Source organism: Thamnophis sirtalis, unplaced genomic scaffold, assembly GCF_051295495.1.
Source record: "Thamnophis sirtalis isolate CommonGarterSnake01/CBP01778 unplaced genomic scaffold, rThaSir2_p1.2 scaffold_12, whole genome shotgun sequence".
In the NCBI taxonomy this organism is placed as follows: domain Eukaryota; kingdom Metazoa; phylum Chordata; class Lepidosauria; order Squamata; family Natricidae; genus Thamnophis; species Thamnophis sirtalis.
Window position 1 is genome coordinate 12498937 of NW_028261392.1, and position 18292 is coordinate 12517228.

The 18292-nt window shown below is 44.5% G+C and overlaps 1 protein-coding gene across 1 annotated transcript in view; it reads right to left on the reverse strand.

Moving 5' to 3' along the window:
- Window positions 1-18292, reverse strand: part of KLF12 (KLF transcription factor 12) — a 258249-nt gene that overhangs the window by 68382 nt on the left and 171575 nt on the right. The window contains exon 4 of the mRNA XM_087726921.1: window positions 11514-11649. Within this exon, the coding sequence (XP_087583047.1) occupies window positions 11514-11649 (136 nt within the window). The remainder of the gene's footprint in view (window positions 1-11513; window positions 11650-18292) is intronic.

The window sequence follows — 18292 nt, forward strand, 5'->3', positions numbered from 1 at the left end:
TATGAATGTTGTGTATTTTAAAGTGTTGTTTTGTCTATTTATCCCCTTCCCTTGTTTATTGTAAGCTGCCCGGAGTCCTTTGGGAGTGGGTGGCATACAAGACCAATAAACTACTACTACTACTACTACTACTACTACTACTACTACTACTACTACTACTACTACTACAGTTTTCAAAAAAAGACCAGTGGAAACATGTTGAAGAAAAAGCAAGCATTGTAGGACAACAGGAGAGATTTATCTAGGCTTAATCAAAAGTCCCCGGAATGCTAGAAGGCAAAATGAATCAACTCCAAACTCTCAAGTCATTGGTTCTAGAGCCGTGGTTAGCAAATTGTTTTCTGCTCCTTATTTATTTCCTATTGTTTTCCTGTAGCTTCATGTCACGCTCTTTGAAGGACAGTCAAAACCCAACCAGACCATCCTTCCAATGACACAAAGGCCATTCACCAACCATTCCCACTTAAAACTTCATCTGATGAATGGTTTTTAGATATATACGAATTTTTCAGAGTATAAGACGCACCTTTTCCCCTCAATAAAGAAGGTCTTATACACTGAATGCAGCAATTCTGGCCTCCCGAAATCCCTCCCCCTTTGCAAAAATGGCCATGCATAACCTTTAGGAAGCTTCCAGAGTTCTCCTGGGGGTGGGGGAGGGCAAAAAGGCAAAAAACAGGCCAACTTTTGCTCTTTTTTGTCCCCCCCCCTGCCTCCAGGAGCACTCTATAAACCTTCTAAAGGCCATGCATGCCCTCCCTTTTTTTTAACAAAAAATGAACCCACTTTTGTGAAAAACGGGCTGATTTTTGTTCATTTTTGCTTCCCCCCACCCTTAGTCCCCAGGAGCACTCTACAAGCTTCCTAAAGGCTATGCATGCCCGCCCGTTTTTGTGAAAAATGGGCCATTTTTTGCTCATTTGGGGGGGGGGCAGGCCCCGGGAGCACTCTACAAGCCTCCTAAAGGCTATTCCTGCCCTTTTCTTTTGACAAAAAATGCTCCCATTTTCACAAAAAACGGGCCATTTTTGGGAGGTCTACAGAGTGCAAAACCTTTCTTTTTAATTTGCCTCTTCAAAATCTTGGTGCGTCTTATACTCGGGTGCGTCTTATACTCTGAAAAATATGGTAGCTTAGATTAAAGGGAATTCCTCTCCAAAAAAATTCCTACATCAACTCTCTGCAACTTTGCTGGGTAGTAGCCAAAGTCCTGATGTAAACAGGAAGCCTACCCTGTTTGTGGAGCTACTTTAGGCTACCCAAAGTCATGTTTACACTGTCTATCGCCACCGAGTGATACAATGAATTTTGTTGGACTTCAGAGTGATGATGGGGCAGGCAGTGCCTGAATGTCATCTCCGTATTTAAAATGAAAGACCAAACGTGAAAATTTTAAAATATCACAGCAAGCGCTTTGTTTTTAATCTGCAAAATTCTGGCAGAAAGGGAGCTTTTCAAATGAAATGGATCTAAAATATGACATTCTCTCCCATCTCAAAATCTGAATACGAATGATAAGAAGTGAAGCCCGTCTCAAGCCAAGTTTGACTCTTAGTGCACAGATCAGTCTAGCTTAGCCACAGCAGCTGGTGCCCGCACAGCTGTCCTGATTTGTGCCCAACTCTATTGTTTTCATTCCAAACCACCACTGTTTCTCTAAGTTGTGAGATTTGAGAACTTCGGGGCAATGTCCAATCCTGAATGACAAGCACTGATGCTTTGAATGGTGCAGGGTCAAAGGATCTTGAAGAAATGTTTCATCCCTGCTTGTCTGCATTTTGAGATCCTTAGCAGTGATGCAATCCAGCTGGTTCTATCTGGTTCAGGTGAGCTGGTAGCGGTGGCGGCGGGAGGCTCCACCCACCCGCCGGATGTCATCACATCCCACGTTTGACGCCCTGTGCATGCGCGGAAGATCCTGTGAATGCGTGGAGGTGGCATGTGCGAGCGAAGCAAGTGCGCGATCATGCACTCACATTTGCGAACTGGTAGTGAATTTAAGTTGAGTTCGCCCCTGATCCTTAGCCCTTTCCTTTAGCACTTAGCAATAACAATAATACTTAGATTTATATAACACTTCACAATGCTTTACAGCCATCTCTAAGCAATTTACAGAGTCTGCATATTGTCCCCAACAATCTGGGTCCTCATTTTACTGACCTTGGAAGGATGGAAGGCTAAATCAACCTTGAGTTGGTCAGGATTGAACTCCTGGCAGTGAGCAGCAGAATCAGCTTGTAATACTGCATTCTAACCCCTGCCACACCGTGGCTCTTTACTCAAGGAAATGCTTACAATGTTTTCAGCAGTGGTGCAGATTAAACATTCTGTTTTCTTCTGAAACATTTCTTGGATTTATCCATGGTTGGCCTACCAGGGGTCAAAAAGCTCAATAAATCGTGTGCCGGCGAGTATCGCACATTGGTGGTTGTGATGCATATTTTGAGCGACAGGGAGCTGCAGCAGAGGGATGAAAGAGCCACATGTGGCTCCAGAACCGCAGTTTGCTGACCCTTGTTCTAGGGCGACCCCACAGGCCAGATCTAAGCAATCCGTGGCTGGATCCGGCCCCCGGGCCTTGAGTTTGACACCCCTGCTCTGGTACTACTATCATTACTTTAGACTTCAACTAGCCCAGGTTAAAAACAAAAGTGCCTTGCATGCAGAATAAAGTCCTGTCTTCTGATTACACAGAACTGAACCATCCATGGAATCACATAAATTTTTATTTTAGCACACATGGAACTCTCACTCTTTTCTAAAATGCATACCATGTTTCTCTGAAAATAAGACAGGGTCGTATTTTCTTTTGACCCCTGAAATAAGCACTTGGCCTTATTTTTGGGGAGGTCTTATTATTTTTGAGGTGCAGGAGGAAGCGAACATGGTCACCCCATGGCTGCTGCTGTGTTGCAATATTTTCGAGGAGGGATTATTTTCAGGGGAGGGCTTATTTTAGTGCATGAGCCCGATTGGGCTTATTATCTGGGGAGGTCTTATTTTCAGGGAAACAGGGTAGTATTCCTGAAACACGAGTTCTGATATATTTGGAAAATAAAAGAGTTTTGTGTTCAAATCTGAAGCAACTTTATTTGGGGACAAGTCTCACTGCACAAGGTATGGAATTGCAATGACTAATCACGATTATTGACAGGGGTCATTTATAAAATCGCTGTTGGAAACTAGCACAGGCATTCTTAAGTTGAGCAATTGTTGGAAGTCATTGTTTCTTAAATTATATATTACAGAGCACCCCCCAAAAACCTGAAAGTGTGCCCCCAGCATGCCTCAGGTTCAAAATCCATCACTTTTCATTAGCCAAACCAGCACTTAGCCCAAGAGGGATCAAGGGAAGCTGGCAGTTTTCAATGCATGTATCATGGCCCGAAAATTGTCAATCTGTAGACTCCCTTTCCCAGTAAACAAGCATGGAATACTTTTTAAAATTGTAATGAAACAAAACACTTCTCCATTATTACCTTGAGTTCTGATATGAAAGAAAAAATAATAATTGCACATGGATGTTGAAGCTAAGATCAGTTCCAGTGAAAATAAGCAGCTACTGATGCAATAATTTGATTTGTACAGAATACCAATCTTGATTTTCAGGTTGCTTCAAGGTTATTTTACACATTATACACAGGGTAGGGAACTCCAGCCACCTATATACCGCCATAATACTGGCAATCCTGCTGGGTGGAGGAGCACATTGAAGCTACTTAAAATATAAAATGCAGAAGATTTGGGGGAAGATAGCAATTCAGTTCATTCATGGTTCATACGCATGTAGCTACTTTCACCATGGTTCACACCCTGTACGAAATAGCTCATCGTTAAAGGAAAATACTTGTAGCTTTGGGTTGAAACAAGGGGTCCTCTCTGAGCTTGCTTGTTTTCTTGCAGACCTTTCATTACCCTAACTAAGTAACATCATCAGTGCTAGAAGGGAGTAGGGTTTGCAAGGAAGAGGAGGAGCAGGAGAAGGGGGAAGGGAGGGAGAGGAGGACTATAGGATCCTTGGTGCTCTATCAGCTTCCTCCTTTTCTTGCAGACGTTTCATTACCCGAACTAAGTAACATCATCAGTGCTAGAAGGGAGTAGGGTTTGCAGGGAAGAGGAGGAGGAAGAGGAACAGGAGGAGGAGGGGGAGGAGGACAAGGACCGTAGGATTCTTGGTGCTCTATGAACTTGCTTCTTTTCTAGCAGATGTTTCATTGCCCTAATTAGGTAACATCATCAGTCCTACTAAGGAGTGCTATATGCTGTCAGTTTATATTCGAGTGCACAGGTATTAAACCTGCCACATCACATTGCCGTCACATGATGTTTTGTGATGTTTTCCCACTTGCAGAGCTGGGGTGGATATGGCCTGCCTGTGACGCATCTGAGGACTGCCAGTTTGACACACCCGGTGTCTTGCCTATCTGTGTGGGTGGCGGGGAGTAGTCTTAGAGATTGTTTGGTTGAGTGTTTGCTGTTGGCTTCTTTGGCAGTTTCTTGATTGGGGTATTGTTTATTTCACAGCAATTATTTTTTGGACTATAAGACGCACTGGAGTATAAGACGCACCATGATTTTTAAAAGGTTAATTAAAAAAAAAGTATTTCCACTCTGCAGGCCTACCAAATCCTCTGTATGCCTTGCCTAGGTGGCACAGTGGTTAGGGTGCAGTACTGCAGGACACTTCAGCTGACTGTTATCTGCAGTTCAGCAGTTCAAATCTCACCGGCTCAAGGTTGACTCAGCCTTCCATCCTTCCGAGGTGGGTAAAATGAGGACCCAGATAGTTGGGGGCAATATGCTGACTCTGTAAACTGCTTAGAGAGGGCTGAAAGCCCTATGAAGCGGTATATAAGTCTAACTGCTATTGCTATTGTTTTGTTTTTACAAAAAATGGGCATGCAGAGCTTTGGGAGGTTAGTAGAGTGCTCCTGGAGGCTGGGGGGGGGGCAAAAACAGGCCATTTTTTGCACCAAAAAAAGGAGCATTCAGAGGCTTTGGGAGGCTTGTAGAGTGCTCCTGGGGGCTGGGGGGGGGGGCAAAAAGGAGCAAAAACAGCCCTTCCCAGCCCTCTGGAGCATTTTGCAAGGCTCCCAAACCCTCTGCACATTCATTTTTTCAAAGGGGGTGGGGTTTCGGTAGGCCAAAAATGCTGTATTCACCGTATAAGATGCTTCCAGATTTTCACTCTCTTTTTTGAGGGCAAAAGATGCATCTTATACTCTGAAAAATATGGTAAATGTCAGGGTTCCAAATAGCATCCGCTATGAAATAATAGCTCGAGGCAAGAAGTTTCTCAAAACACCAATTTATTAGACGAGCCGGGTTGGCACATCTGGGAAAAACCCAAATCTGAAAGCTTCCAGGTTTCCCCCACCCAGTTGAAAGTTCAAGACCCTGCCCCAACACCTACAAATCCATCAAATGGTCCAAACAGTCATTGCCGTGGATGAAGATTCCTCCCACCCACATCCATCCAGGTGCAGGGATGAGGCGACCTTGACTTTCTGAGAAGGAATGTTATTATGGCTACACATCTTCCAAGCTGCATACCATCCCTCCTCCCAGTTTCCCATAGTAGCTGTGTTTGAATATGTGGCAGGCTTGAGGTCCTATCCCCCATGGCTTCCAAGCTTGACATTAAGTAAACAATATCACAATCCAGAAACTGCCAAAGAGCCGTCAGTAAACAGCTGAACCAAAGAATCTTTAAGTCCTCTCCAACTCACACAAACAAGCAACTCACCAGAATATAAACTGACATCAAACGCTACTCCTTACTGGCACTGATGATGTTACCTAGTTAGGGTAATGAGACGTCTACAAGAAAACAAGGAAGCTCAGAGAGCACCAAAGACCCCAGAGTTCATCATCTCAAATCACTGGGGTTGCTTAAAAGAGCTGCATGTTATTGTAGAATTCTTTGGAAAATGAGTAGCTTTTACTCAAGAGGGAAAAAGGGTTCCTTGTAATTGGGGTGGAGGGTGGGGTCCGTAAAAGATACATAATGTGAAATGTATGCAGTATTTCCTTTCTTGCCAAATTTAACTTACTGAGTTATTACATTAACAGTATAGAAGCAGTCATTATTTGCTTAGCCCCCATTGCAATGAGTGATGAAAATTGATGCTTCTTCCAAACTCTGTTGGAAGAAAATCAGTTCTGAAGGCTGAGGACAACCAGAAGTTATCACATGGGCATATACTGGTCATCTGGACATAAATTGTTTCAACTCCTCCCCTCAAAGCGACGCTGTAGAGCACTGCACACCCAGACAACTAGACACAAGAAGAGAGTTTTTCCCCCGAACGCCATCACTCTGCTAAACAAATAATTCCCTCAACACTGTCAAACCATTCACTAAGTCTGCATTGCTATTACTATTAATTTTGTCATCGTTCCTATCACCCATCTCCTCCCACTTAGGATTGCAGGACTGTAATTTTGTTGCTTGTATCCTTAAGATTTATATTGGCATTGACTGTTTCCTGATTGCTTATTTGTACCCTATGACTATCGTTAAGTGCTCTACCTTATGATTCTTGATGAATGTATCTTGTCTTTTGTCTCTTGTCTCTTGTCTTTTTATGTCCACTGAGAGCATATGCACCAAAGACAAATTTGGTGGTAACAGCTTTGTCCAATCACACTTGGCCAATAAAGAATTCTATTCTATTCTATTCTATTCTATTCTATTCTATTCTATTCTATTCTATTCTATTCTATTCTATTCTATTCTATTCTATTCTATTCTATTCTATTCTACTCTACTCTACTCTACTCTACCCTACCCTACCTACCCTACCCTACCCTACCCTACCCTACCCTACTCTACTCTACTCTACGTGGGTTCATGGGGGTCAGCTTGCCTTTGGAGTCCTTGAAGTGATTCTCTCCAAAGGGTTAGACCAGACTTTCTCAACCTTGACAATTTTCAGATGCTGGCTGAAGAATTCTTGGAATTGAAGTCCAGCCACCTAACAGTTGCCAAGGTTGAGGAACAATGGGCTCCCTCCCCTTGCCATCCCAGCATTCAACGAGTTACTTTGCTGAATGTAACCTCAAAACAAGGGACTCTGGGTTGACATGCAGCAGGCAAAGGATTCAGCCCAAATGAATTTCATGGGGCTCAGATAGGATCAAGCAAGGATCCTTCAGAGCACTTTGAGACAATCGGCGTTTCTGATGTCTGGCCTTTCTGGATCCTAACTTTTGAGCTATTTCTAATACAAAGTAGAAGAGTATGCCTCTATGTCCGTGATGGAGAACCTATAGTACATGTGCCACAGGTGGCCCATGGAGCCCTCTCTGTGGGCACTCGAACCGTCGCCCCAGCTCAGCACTACCACACATGCGTGTGCACCTCCCATTGGCCAGCTCATTTTTGGGTCACTGCTGTGCATGTACAGGGGGCAAGGGGAAGCACGGTGTGTGTGTGTGTGCGGCAACCTGCCACACCCCGTTTTTGGTCCGAGGAGGCTTCAGGAGGAACTGCTAGGCTCAGGAGGCTTCAGGGGGGCCCTGCTAGGCGTGGGGTCCTGCGTGCATGCACAGGAGGCGGGGTTGCACGATTGCCTATATCATGCACACATTGCATTATGGGTGTAGACACGTGCGTGCATTTTGTCGCGCACATGGGCGCACTTTTGGCAGGGGAAGACAATAAGGTTAGCCATCACTGCTCTATGTCTTGGAGGAAGCTCCTCCTTCATTCATTTCTACCTCTCTGAACTGGAAGAATCTGGGTGGAGCAAAAGCTACAGAAGATTTTGGGAGATTTGACTGGACATCTCCCTCATACTCGGCAAGCAGGAGAAGAAGCATCTCCCCATTCTCCCCAGAGCACCAAAAATGTTCTGCTTAGGGGTTCATCTGCACACCTGAGCAGGGACTGTCCCTTCTCAGTCAACTTCAGGTCTTCCCAACGGGCAGAGCCAAGGTGGCGCAGTGGTTAAATGCAGCACTGCAGGCTACTGCTAGATCAGCAGTTCAGCGGTTCAAATCTCACCGGCTCAGGGTTGACTCAGCCTTCCATCCTTCCGAGGTGGGTAAAATGAGGACCCAGATTGTTGGGGGCAATATGCTGACTCTCTGTAAACCGCTTAGAGAGGGCTGAAAGCCCTATGAAGCGGTATATAAGTCTACTGCTATTGCTATTGCTATTGCTTCCATAAATGATTCCGAGGAAAACATTAACAATGAGAATGCAGAAAAGTATCTTTCTGCTTATTTCAGGCTTGACCAATGTCTTCACAGAAAAAAACAACAAATGAATAAACAGCCGGCCCACTAACCAACCAACCAACCAACATGGCAACATTAAGGCAGTAAAAGAGACTTCTAATGCAGAGAAACTCTGCTCCTGGCATAGTAATGAGGAGAAAGTGCACTTCACCTTTGCCACATCAACCACTTCTCTCTTCATTTACGGTTATTTATAGAGGATGTTCAAATTCAGTATCATCCATTGTAGGCATTTGAGCAAAGGTTCAGAGTGGTCCTTTGCATTTTAACTGCTAGAAGTGGAATTAAGCATTTTTATTCTCGAGTGGTCCCACAAAAACAGACCCTCCTTTCCTCTCCCCAGGTATAGGTAGGGTTTGACATCGTCGTCCCCAGGATCTCTCTCGTGTTCTGGTTGGCTTCAATATAACAGCTCTTGAGGAGCCTTGAGGCTCTGCCTACCTGTGATGACCTGGGGCATGGCACAGAGATAACACCAATTTGCCAGTTTGAAGTGGCAGTTCAAACTGCCCCTTTATTGCTCCAAATTTCCACAATACTCCCATGTTTCTGGCCAGTCCCAGAGCAAAGTGAGGTCAACCTCCCCACAACACACACACACACACACCTCAAACAGCCTCTGGCTACAAATAGTCCAGCCCAGGCCTGTGTACACCAAGGCTGCACAGCAATAAATCCAGCAGGGCAAATCAAGGAGTTCAGGAAGCAAAGGATCCAGTTAATTAGCCCAAAAAGCCAGAAATAATGCAATTTCAAACGTTGGCACTCAACACTTCAGGACAGCGTCTCCTTAAGTCTCATTCCCCAGGTGTGCCTTGTGAGTAGCCTGCTCAGTCTGTGCTGTTCATGCCTTCTCTCCACTCTCCGAGCTCTTGGATCTGGAGGCGGTGGTCCTTGCTCCTCGCCTGAGCTCTGCCTCTTATGTTCATCCTGCTCCTGTTCCTCCATGTCTACAAGTTGTCCTAATCCTAAAAGGTCCTGGCCTGACTGGCCCTGCCCTTCCGCATTTTCCTCCAAAGCCAATGAAGCCACCCCCTCAATCTCTGTCGGCTCAGGTTCCAGCTCGTCTCTCTCCCCCCACCCCCTGCAGATTTAGGTTCCGAAGTGGGCATGGCACTACCATTGTCTTCCTTCCAGAACCAACAGAAGATAAGGGCACAATGCTGCTGATCAATTGGTGTATATTATCTCCTCTGGCTTCCCTGCTCTGTCCTGTTGGCCTTACTCTGCCCCGATCCTCTAAATTTGGATTGCTTTGCAGAGAACACATTCCTTCCTTTGTTCCTTGAGGAACATTTGCTAGCGTCAGCATTTTAATGCCTCTGATCATGCACCGAATTAAACACACATGCAGAGGCAAGGGAGGGTCATCCATAGTTCAGTAACATTGCATGCCGATGCATAAAAATAGCTATTTTTATACTAGGAAGGAAACACGAAAAAGTGATTCCACAGATGGGAAACTCAAAAAGGAGAAGGCGGCACTTGGAGCAACTTAATTCCATGTAGTTCTTTTTAGAGCTTTGTTAGTACATAGCCACATAACGTAACTCTTAGCGCTGCAATCCCAAAGTATAATAGTTCACCTTTTTTGTGCTTTTTGTGAGCTTCTTCAAGCCCTACATTTAGCTGATTTGGATCCTCTCTATCACCAAACATGATTTATTAAGAGTTTTTCCAACTCTTTTTAAACTGTGATCAACATCCCTTGACCATGCTAGTCTTGGATTCTGCCCAAATCTGAATTAGAGACTCCATTCCAGGAATGGAACTGGCTGTCAAGTTCTCCTTCATTCCTAAATATATACCTTGGAGAAAGACTCCTTCAACCTGTGTAACAAGAGGAGGGCAGGATGAACTAGCATTGCAGAGGACCCTACCAAAAGCCCCTAGAACTACTTTTATCTTTACATAATTGTTAATTTAACTAATTTTATTTATGCTTCCTCTTTGGAGTGCTTCAGTAGCCTAGAGGTGGAGTTGTCGCCTCACAATCAGGAGGCTGTGAATTAGATCCTAGGTAGAGGCAGATATTTCTCCCTCTGGGCACACTGACAATATGTCTGCTGAACGAACACTCTGCATTAGCGACCAGGAAGGGCATCCGGCCATTAAAACACTCTGCTAGTTCCATTCAGTTTCCCACACTCCACCCTGCAAAGGATTATAGGGTGGTTAAATGAAGGCGATGATTTACGGTTCCACTTTCACAAACAAGCGAAAATTCAATTCTCTGCCCACTCACAAAGTATTGCACGCAATCCCCAAAACACAACCAACCCCCATCTGTTTGACTGAACAGAAAGGGTGTGTCTGTGAGAAAGAGAGTTCACACACTTGCAAGGAAAACTGTCCTCTATTAGCAATTTTTCAAAACCAGATGCTGCTGATCAAACAAGCAGAGACAAAAGGAGCTAGAAATTGCCTTAAACAACTATGACCATCTTGCCTGTGTCAAAGACTCATTCTGGCTTGCTCAATACAAGGTGGTTAAAAGAAATCAGATATCAACCTCATATTCAAAGCAGTACGAAACTGCCCCGAAAATCTCTTACTTGTCTGCAGAAAGGACTCCGAGTTCTGTTCTGCTAACAAAGTGATCTGATGGTAAAAAAAGTGTGAAGCCTCACTAAGTATTTGCACCATCTATCCAAGCAGGAACTATAGATATATAGTTATATATTATACTATATTCCTTCAAGAAGGAATGGACGTTCTTTGCAATGAATCCAATCACTTGCTCAGAGGGGATGCAGAGAAAAAAAATCTTCTCCCCAACCCTACAAGAACACTTTTGAAAAAGCCTTTGTATGCTGGAAGAGGTACATTTCATTTCCAAAAAGCAACTCAAAACGGAGGAGGAGGAGGAGGAGGAGGAGGAGGAGGAGGAGGAGGAGGAGGAGGAGGAAGGGAGGGAGGGAGGGAGGGAGGGAGGAGGGAAGGAAGGAAGGAAGGAAGGAAGGAAGAAAGAAAGAAAGAAAGAAAGAAAGAAAGAAAGAAAGAAAGAAAGAAAGAAAGAAAGAAAGAAAGAAAGAAAGAAAGAAAACTCATAATGTTTCCTTGCAAAGCAGAAAAGATCTACCGGAAGTCATCTTTAAGTTGGCTCAGACAACAGAGATGTCTTTCAAATACAGTATCATCAGTTGAGTTTCCTTTATCAGTAACCCCACCTCTAACCGAGCCCAGCCAATCAGAGGTTGGCTGTCTACTGAATGGCATTTGATGAGCTATTCCCACCTTTGGCATCAGCCTGAAGACTCCATACTTACTCTTGAACAGCTCTGGCTATTGAGAGGGCTGTGGATCCAGTCTCATTCACACTATCCAAAGTCACGTTGGGTAGGTCATCATCGTCACTGTCGCTTTTAATCTGTCTGGGAGATAGGCCACGAGGGTCCATTTGTGCTGGGAATCAAGGAAATACAATTGATTAACAACAGCACTGTGACTTTAATTTTGCTCTGTAACAACATTAAGATGGGCCCAGCCCCTCTATTCTGCATATGCCATCAATGTATTTCTTATTCTTGTTTAGGCCCCAGGAACAGCTCCCAAGAATTTATTAAAAGAACATACAGTTTAAACACTGAAAGGTGTGTCTCTACAGCCAGAAATACCTTCTATTGTGTCTTAGAGAAGTGGTAATAAACATCGCTCAAGTGACTGAGGCTTTAACACATCGGCAATCAGATAAAAATGTGCAGGTCCACCATAATAGTTGCCGAACGCAAATATTCAAGCCACACAAATATTAGAGTATTTGATCTAAATCAGGGCTATCCGAGAAGCAAAGGGGCGGGGGGAGTCCTGATACGTCCCATGCCGCCGCCATGACGACATGAGTTTGACACCCCTGATCTAAATAATGAACGAGTACAGTGATGGGATTCAAAATGTTTACTATGGGTTCTGTGGGCGGAGCTTAATGGGCAGGACATGGCTTGGTGGGCGGGGCTTGGAAGGCATGGCAGGGGAGGAATACTGTCAAATCTCCATTCCCTTCCGATCAGCTGGGACTCGGGAGGCGGAGAATAGATGGGGAGGGGGGCAGTCAGAGGTGGTATCTGCCAGTTCTCTGAACTACTCAAAATTTCTGCTACCGGTTCTCCTGAACTGGTCAGAACCTGCTGAATACCTCCTCTGAACCAGTCACCATGGGTCAAAAATAAAAAAAAAGTTCTTCTACAAGTTGAACTTCAGATCTTGACCCAAAGAAGTTCCTACTTCTTTTTCCTTTGTCAATTCTGAGTATAATGTGCCTTCTCCATTAGCACTATCAAATCGCAAGTTTAGAGTTCTCCCCCACCCCATTTTTAATAAATAACTAAATGCCATAGAGTGAGACTCAACAAAGCAACAAAGTGTGTGTGTCTTTCCAAGGCATGTTACTGCTGCCCTGGAATTAAAACACAACAACACACAAACAAATCAAAATGTGCTATCTTTTTGCTAGTGTACATACCAGCTGTCTACAAATGCAACTGTTCCTCCTGTATTAGGTCAGTATCAATTCTGTTCTTGAGTATTTTTGAGGGTATACTCAATCTCCCTTGGCAGAGGTCTTGTCTATCAAAATTGTTTAAATGACAAAGATAATAATATTTAAGAGGTAAATATTGTTGTTGCCAGGAAGCCTGTCTATATAGGGTAGAAAAATACAACTGATATACGTGAGGGGAGGAAACAGGAGAAGATTCCTCATAACAGTTCTTCAAAGATGTTTGATGAGTGATGAAGATTTGGTAAGAAGGGTTTGCCTTGGGACAACACAAAGCAGATGCAATGTCGAGAATTTAAGATGGTCGAGTGATCAACCAAAAGGATGCCAGTTCAAGACCCAAGTACCACAAGATGGGGTGAGCTCCCATTCTTTCCCCAGCTCCTGCCAACCTAGTAGCTCAAAATCTTGTAAATGCAAGCAGACAAATAGGTACCACTTCAGTGGGAAGGTAGCAGCATTCCATGCACCTTGGCATGTAGTTGTGACAGCTACATGACCCTGGAAGCATCTTCGGACAACTTTGGCTTCCTCAGTTAGGAAATGGAGATGAGCACCACTCCTTAGAGTTGGACACAACTGGACAGGGGAAACCTTCACCTTTTCAAAACAACACAAATGCCTCAATTGGAACTGAAATTCCCTCCATGTTGTTTCCTCCCGTATATTCTATCTGTGGGTTCCTGTGATTTGAAAACATCAGACAGCTACCATAAAACTCAACTCTCACTTAGAAAGAAAAATTTCCGGTCAAGCCAACCTTAGAAGGTTAAAACATTCACATTTTAAAGGCAATCTCAATGTTTTTTTAATAGGTTGGGTCAATAATGCCAATTGCCTAAACTGACCTCAAAACAAATCATGGATTTTTAGATCTGTTGGGGTTTCCCCCCCCCCTCCCTATGTCCTATTGTGGAATGTGGTTAGAAACCCTTGATTCATAGTAAGATGAGGGCATCAATTTTCAATATTCTGTTAGCAAATTAAAGGCAAAGAGCAACCCTTCAACACTGAGGTCTATTTGCAAACGATATTCCATCAACTTCATCACTTAGCCGTGACTTTAAAATGGCAGCTATATTATCTTGCCCTTTCCGAATTATGCAACTAATTATGCAGTAAGCTTGTTAATGCCGCAGGATTATCGTTTCTTGGACCTGAATGCTGAATATTAACCTTCTGTTGTGCAGAAGGAAAGGAGGGGAGAAGAAGAAAATTGCTGGGAGGTTCAGGCACAATTCTAATGTTGTGCTGTGTAAACAGCAGTCTATTTCAGATCTTATGGAAGTGTCTCTTAATGTTGGCCACTTTGAAATATGTAGACTTCAACTCCCAGAATTCCCCATGTTGAAGTCCACTTATCCCCAAGTGCCCAAGATTGAAAAATACTGTGTTGAAGCTTCTAATGGATTGGCCCCACCCAAGAAGACCAAGGTATTCATAGAATGACCAGGTAGGACATAGAACCTCAGAATTGGAAGGGACCTTGGAGGTCTTCTGAAGCAGGAGACCCTCTACCATTTCAGACAAATGGCTGTTCGGTTTCTTCTTCTTCTGAAGCGGTTGACATGATGTGCCAGTGCCTCGAGGCTGTTAGGGACTGGATGGGGCTTAACAAGCTTGTACTCAATCCAGATAAGACCGAGTGGCTGGTGTGTTTCCCTCCTACTAATTGGCCAAGTGTTCCATCTCTCAGGCTGGGGGGGGTCAAACAGTACGCCCCTCAGACAGGGTTCACAATTTGGGAGTCCTCCTGGACCCACAGCTGACTTTTGAACACCACTTGTCGGCTGTGAACAGGGGGGCATTTGCCCAGGTTCGCCTGGTGCACCAGTTGCGTCCCTACCTGAACCGGGAGGCCCTCACAACAGTCACTCGCGCCCTTGTGACCTCTAGACTGGACTACTGCAACGTGCTCTACATGGGGCAGCCCTTGAAGAATATTCGGAGACTTCAGCTTGTCCAGAATGCAGCCGCGCGAGCGATCGTGGGTGTACCTCGGTTCACCCATGTAACACCTATCCTCCGCGAGCTGCAATGGCTGCCTATTGGTCTCCGGATACGCTTCAAGGCGCTAGTCGTCACTTATAAAGCCCTTCATGGTATTGGACCTGGGTACTTGAGAGACCGCCTGCTGCCAATTACCTCCACTAGACCGATTAGATCCCACAGATTAGGCCTCCTCCGAATTCCACCCGCCAGCCAGTGTCGACTGGCAACTACCCGGAGGAGAGCCTTCTCTGTGGCTGCTCCGACCCTCTGGAATGAACTCCCCGTGGAGATTCGAACCCTCACCACCCTCCAGGCCTTCCGCAAAGCCTTCAAAACCTGGTTGTTCCGACAGGCCTGGGGCTAAAGAGCTGTTGCCCCCGTCTCGAATGGTATGACTGTTGTGAGTTTTTAAATTGTATATTGTTATGTTTGTTTTTTAAATTTTTTGTCTGTATCCCCCCTTCCCCGGTTCGAGTTGTGAGCCGCCCTGAGTCCCCCTTCGGGGGAAAAGGGCGGCATACAAATACAATAAACTGAACTGAACTGAACTGAACTTCTTAAAAGCCTCCAGTGATGGCGCATCCACAACGATTGAAGTTGAAGCTCAGAGGTATGCTGGGGCTGTGCTGTTTAGGAGGGGAGGGGAAGCAAGTAGAAAGAAGGGGAATGATTGATCTATGAGAAGCACAAATGGGGGAAAAAATCAGTGTTGGAAAAAAATCTTAGGTAGTTTCACTGTTTGTCTTCTGTTGGATGTTTTGTGAGAAAGTTCTCCTCAGAAAAATTCCTAATGAGTTGGTGCTCCAAAATCAGTAGAGAGCAGTAGACTTTGGATCAGACACTCATGTGGGATCTCCATAGCTCACATTCTACTCATGAAGGACCCTGAGAAGATGGCCACATTTCTAGTTTTCCTTCCACAGCTTCTTCAATTTTGAAGGCTCCCTCTGGTTGGGAATTCAAATTCTGGCCAAGCATCCCCAGTCTATGAGTTGGCTGAAGCAGCTTTTGTGAACTCTGCCACACAGCCTGGGCACAATGTTTCCTGCCTTAAATCCTGCTTAGGCCTTGCCATATTCCTTCTGCATTTTAGTGCCCCTTTTCCCCTTTCAGATCTTCTGCTAATAGGAGGACCATATGCCTGCTTATTCACAAAGAAGATTCTTTTTAAACGTAAACACTCTGTCGAGGCAGAAGTCCAAAATATTTCCAAATGGTCAAAGGGTTTAAAAAGCAGCTAGAAAAAAATATCGGAGTGCAACATTGTTTGGATGCATCGTTTGGATGGAAAAGAAATTGCATCGGTTCTCACTCACTTTCTTGATTTATTTTTCATTTAGCCTCAATGGGGTCTCAATGGCTTAGCTGAATTTGCCAGCTAGAAAGTTGACAGTTCGAGACTCAAGCGCTGTGGGACAGGGTGAGCTCCTGTTACGTGTCCCAGCTCCTAGCAGTTTGAAAGCATACAAATGCAAATAGATAAATAGGGAGGAAGGTGGCTTGTACGCAGAGGTTCCATGGGCCTCCAAGGTCCCTTCCAACTCTATTCCATGGGCATCAGCCATGGCCACATGACCATGAAAAATATCTTTGGATAATGCTGGCTGTTTCTGCTAAGAAATAAGATGAGCACTGCCCTCTAAAGTCAGACATGACTGGGTAGGGGAAACCTTTTACCTTTACTAATGCCTGCTTATTCACAAAGAAGATTCTTTTTAATTGTAAACACCTTGTCCAGAGAGAATTCCAAAACCTATCCAAATGGTTAGGGCTTAAGAAGCAGCAAGAAAAAAAACAAACAGCGTGGAACATTATCTGGATGCATTATTTGAATGGACTTGGGAGGAAAAAAATTGCACTAGTTCTCACCCATTTAACAGAATAACAGAATAATAGAGTTGAAAGGGACCTTGGAGTCTTCTAGTCCAACCCCTTGCTGAAGCAGGAAAAGCATATTATTTCAAACAGAGGGTTGTCCAATCTCTTCTTAAAAACCTCCAATGATAGAGCATCCATGAACCTCTGGAAGGTGTTCCACTGATGAATTGTTCTTATTGTCAGGAATCCCCCCCCCCCCTTAGTTCTAGGTTGATTCTCTCCTTGATTAGTTTCCATGCATTGCTCCTTGTTTGGCCTCCTGGTGCTTTGGAGAATAGGTTAACCCCCTCTTCTCTGTGGCAACCCCTGAGATATTGGAACACACACTGGAAGGTATTGAATCATTAATACCTTCAGGATCAACTCTGATTTTACAGTGTTATCTTCAGATTTATTTTAGGTGTAGCCGCATTACTAATGTCTTATTCCATTGAGCCCTTCAGGCCCGAGAAACAGCACATGTGTTGTATGTACAGCATGTGTGGGGAAGAGCATAAATTAAAAAAAAAATGCAGACCATATGATGCGCAATGCATTGGTAAACAGCCTTCTCCCAAGAGCGTTCTCTTTTTAAAAATTTCAAAAACGGCAATCAAAAATCCCTTCAGGACCAACTCTGATTTTTACAGAGTCTATATGAACATCGCCATAAATTCAATGCATCTCTCACAGCTGTATCCAAGTATAATATAAATCTTGTTGGTTTCCTCTTTGAAACCCATGATGTTCTCTCCGGAGGGAGTGGGAAGACTCCAGAGCAATGGTAAAATTCAATTTTTTTTTACTACCGGTTCCGTGGGTGTGGCTTGGAGGGCATGGCAGGGGAAGGATATTGCAAAATCCTCATTCCCACCTCACTCCAGGGGAAGGATATTGCAAAATCTCCATTATCACCACACTCCAGGGAAAGGATATTGCAAAATCCCCATTCCCACCTCACTCCAGGGGAAGGATATTGCAAAATCTCCTTTCCCACCACACTTTGGGGCCAGCCAGAGATGGTATTTGCTGGTTCTCCAAACTAATCAAATTTCTGCTACCAGTTCTCCAGAACTGGTCAGAACCTGCTGAATTTCACCCCTACTCCAGAGGTATTCAGTAGGCTTTAAAACCACAACGGGCTTTCTCCATACACACCGTGCTGGGTCAAGAAGGAAATGGCCATTTTTGCATGGCTGCATTGCTCTCTCCCTCTCCCTCTCCCTCTCCCTCTCCCTCTCCCTCTCCCTCTCCCTCTCCCTCTCTCTCTCTCTCTCCCTCCCTCCCTCCCTCCCTCCCTCGCCATGATCAAGATGGCACACACTGTGAAAATACACACAATCTCATACTGTACTACAAATTAAAAATGCGCAGACCAGTTAATAAGGGGTTAGGGATCATTTACTGTGCCTCAGATTCCTGAGCTCAAGATGCTGTTGGAAATATCCACCTGGGTTCAGTTCCAACTGGGGAGAAAGACACTGGAAACATAGTGGCTGCTTGGAAAGATGGTTTTAATGATGGACAGGATCACGTGCCTTGAAGATGTTGGGTGAAGAAAAGAAAAGGTAAGAGATGCTGAGAGTGCCTGAGTTTTATACCTTCTCTGGGCTTTTGAATTTGAGCTTGTATTCTGATTGCTTGTCAGACTCCCATGGGGCCATGAAGGGCAACTCTGTAAGCTGTCCTGAGTCCCAGGCT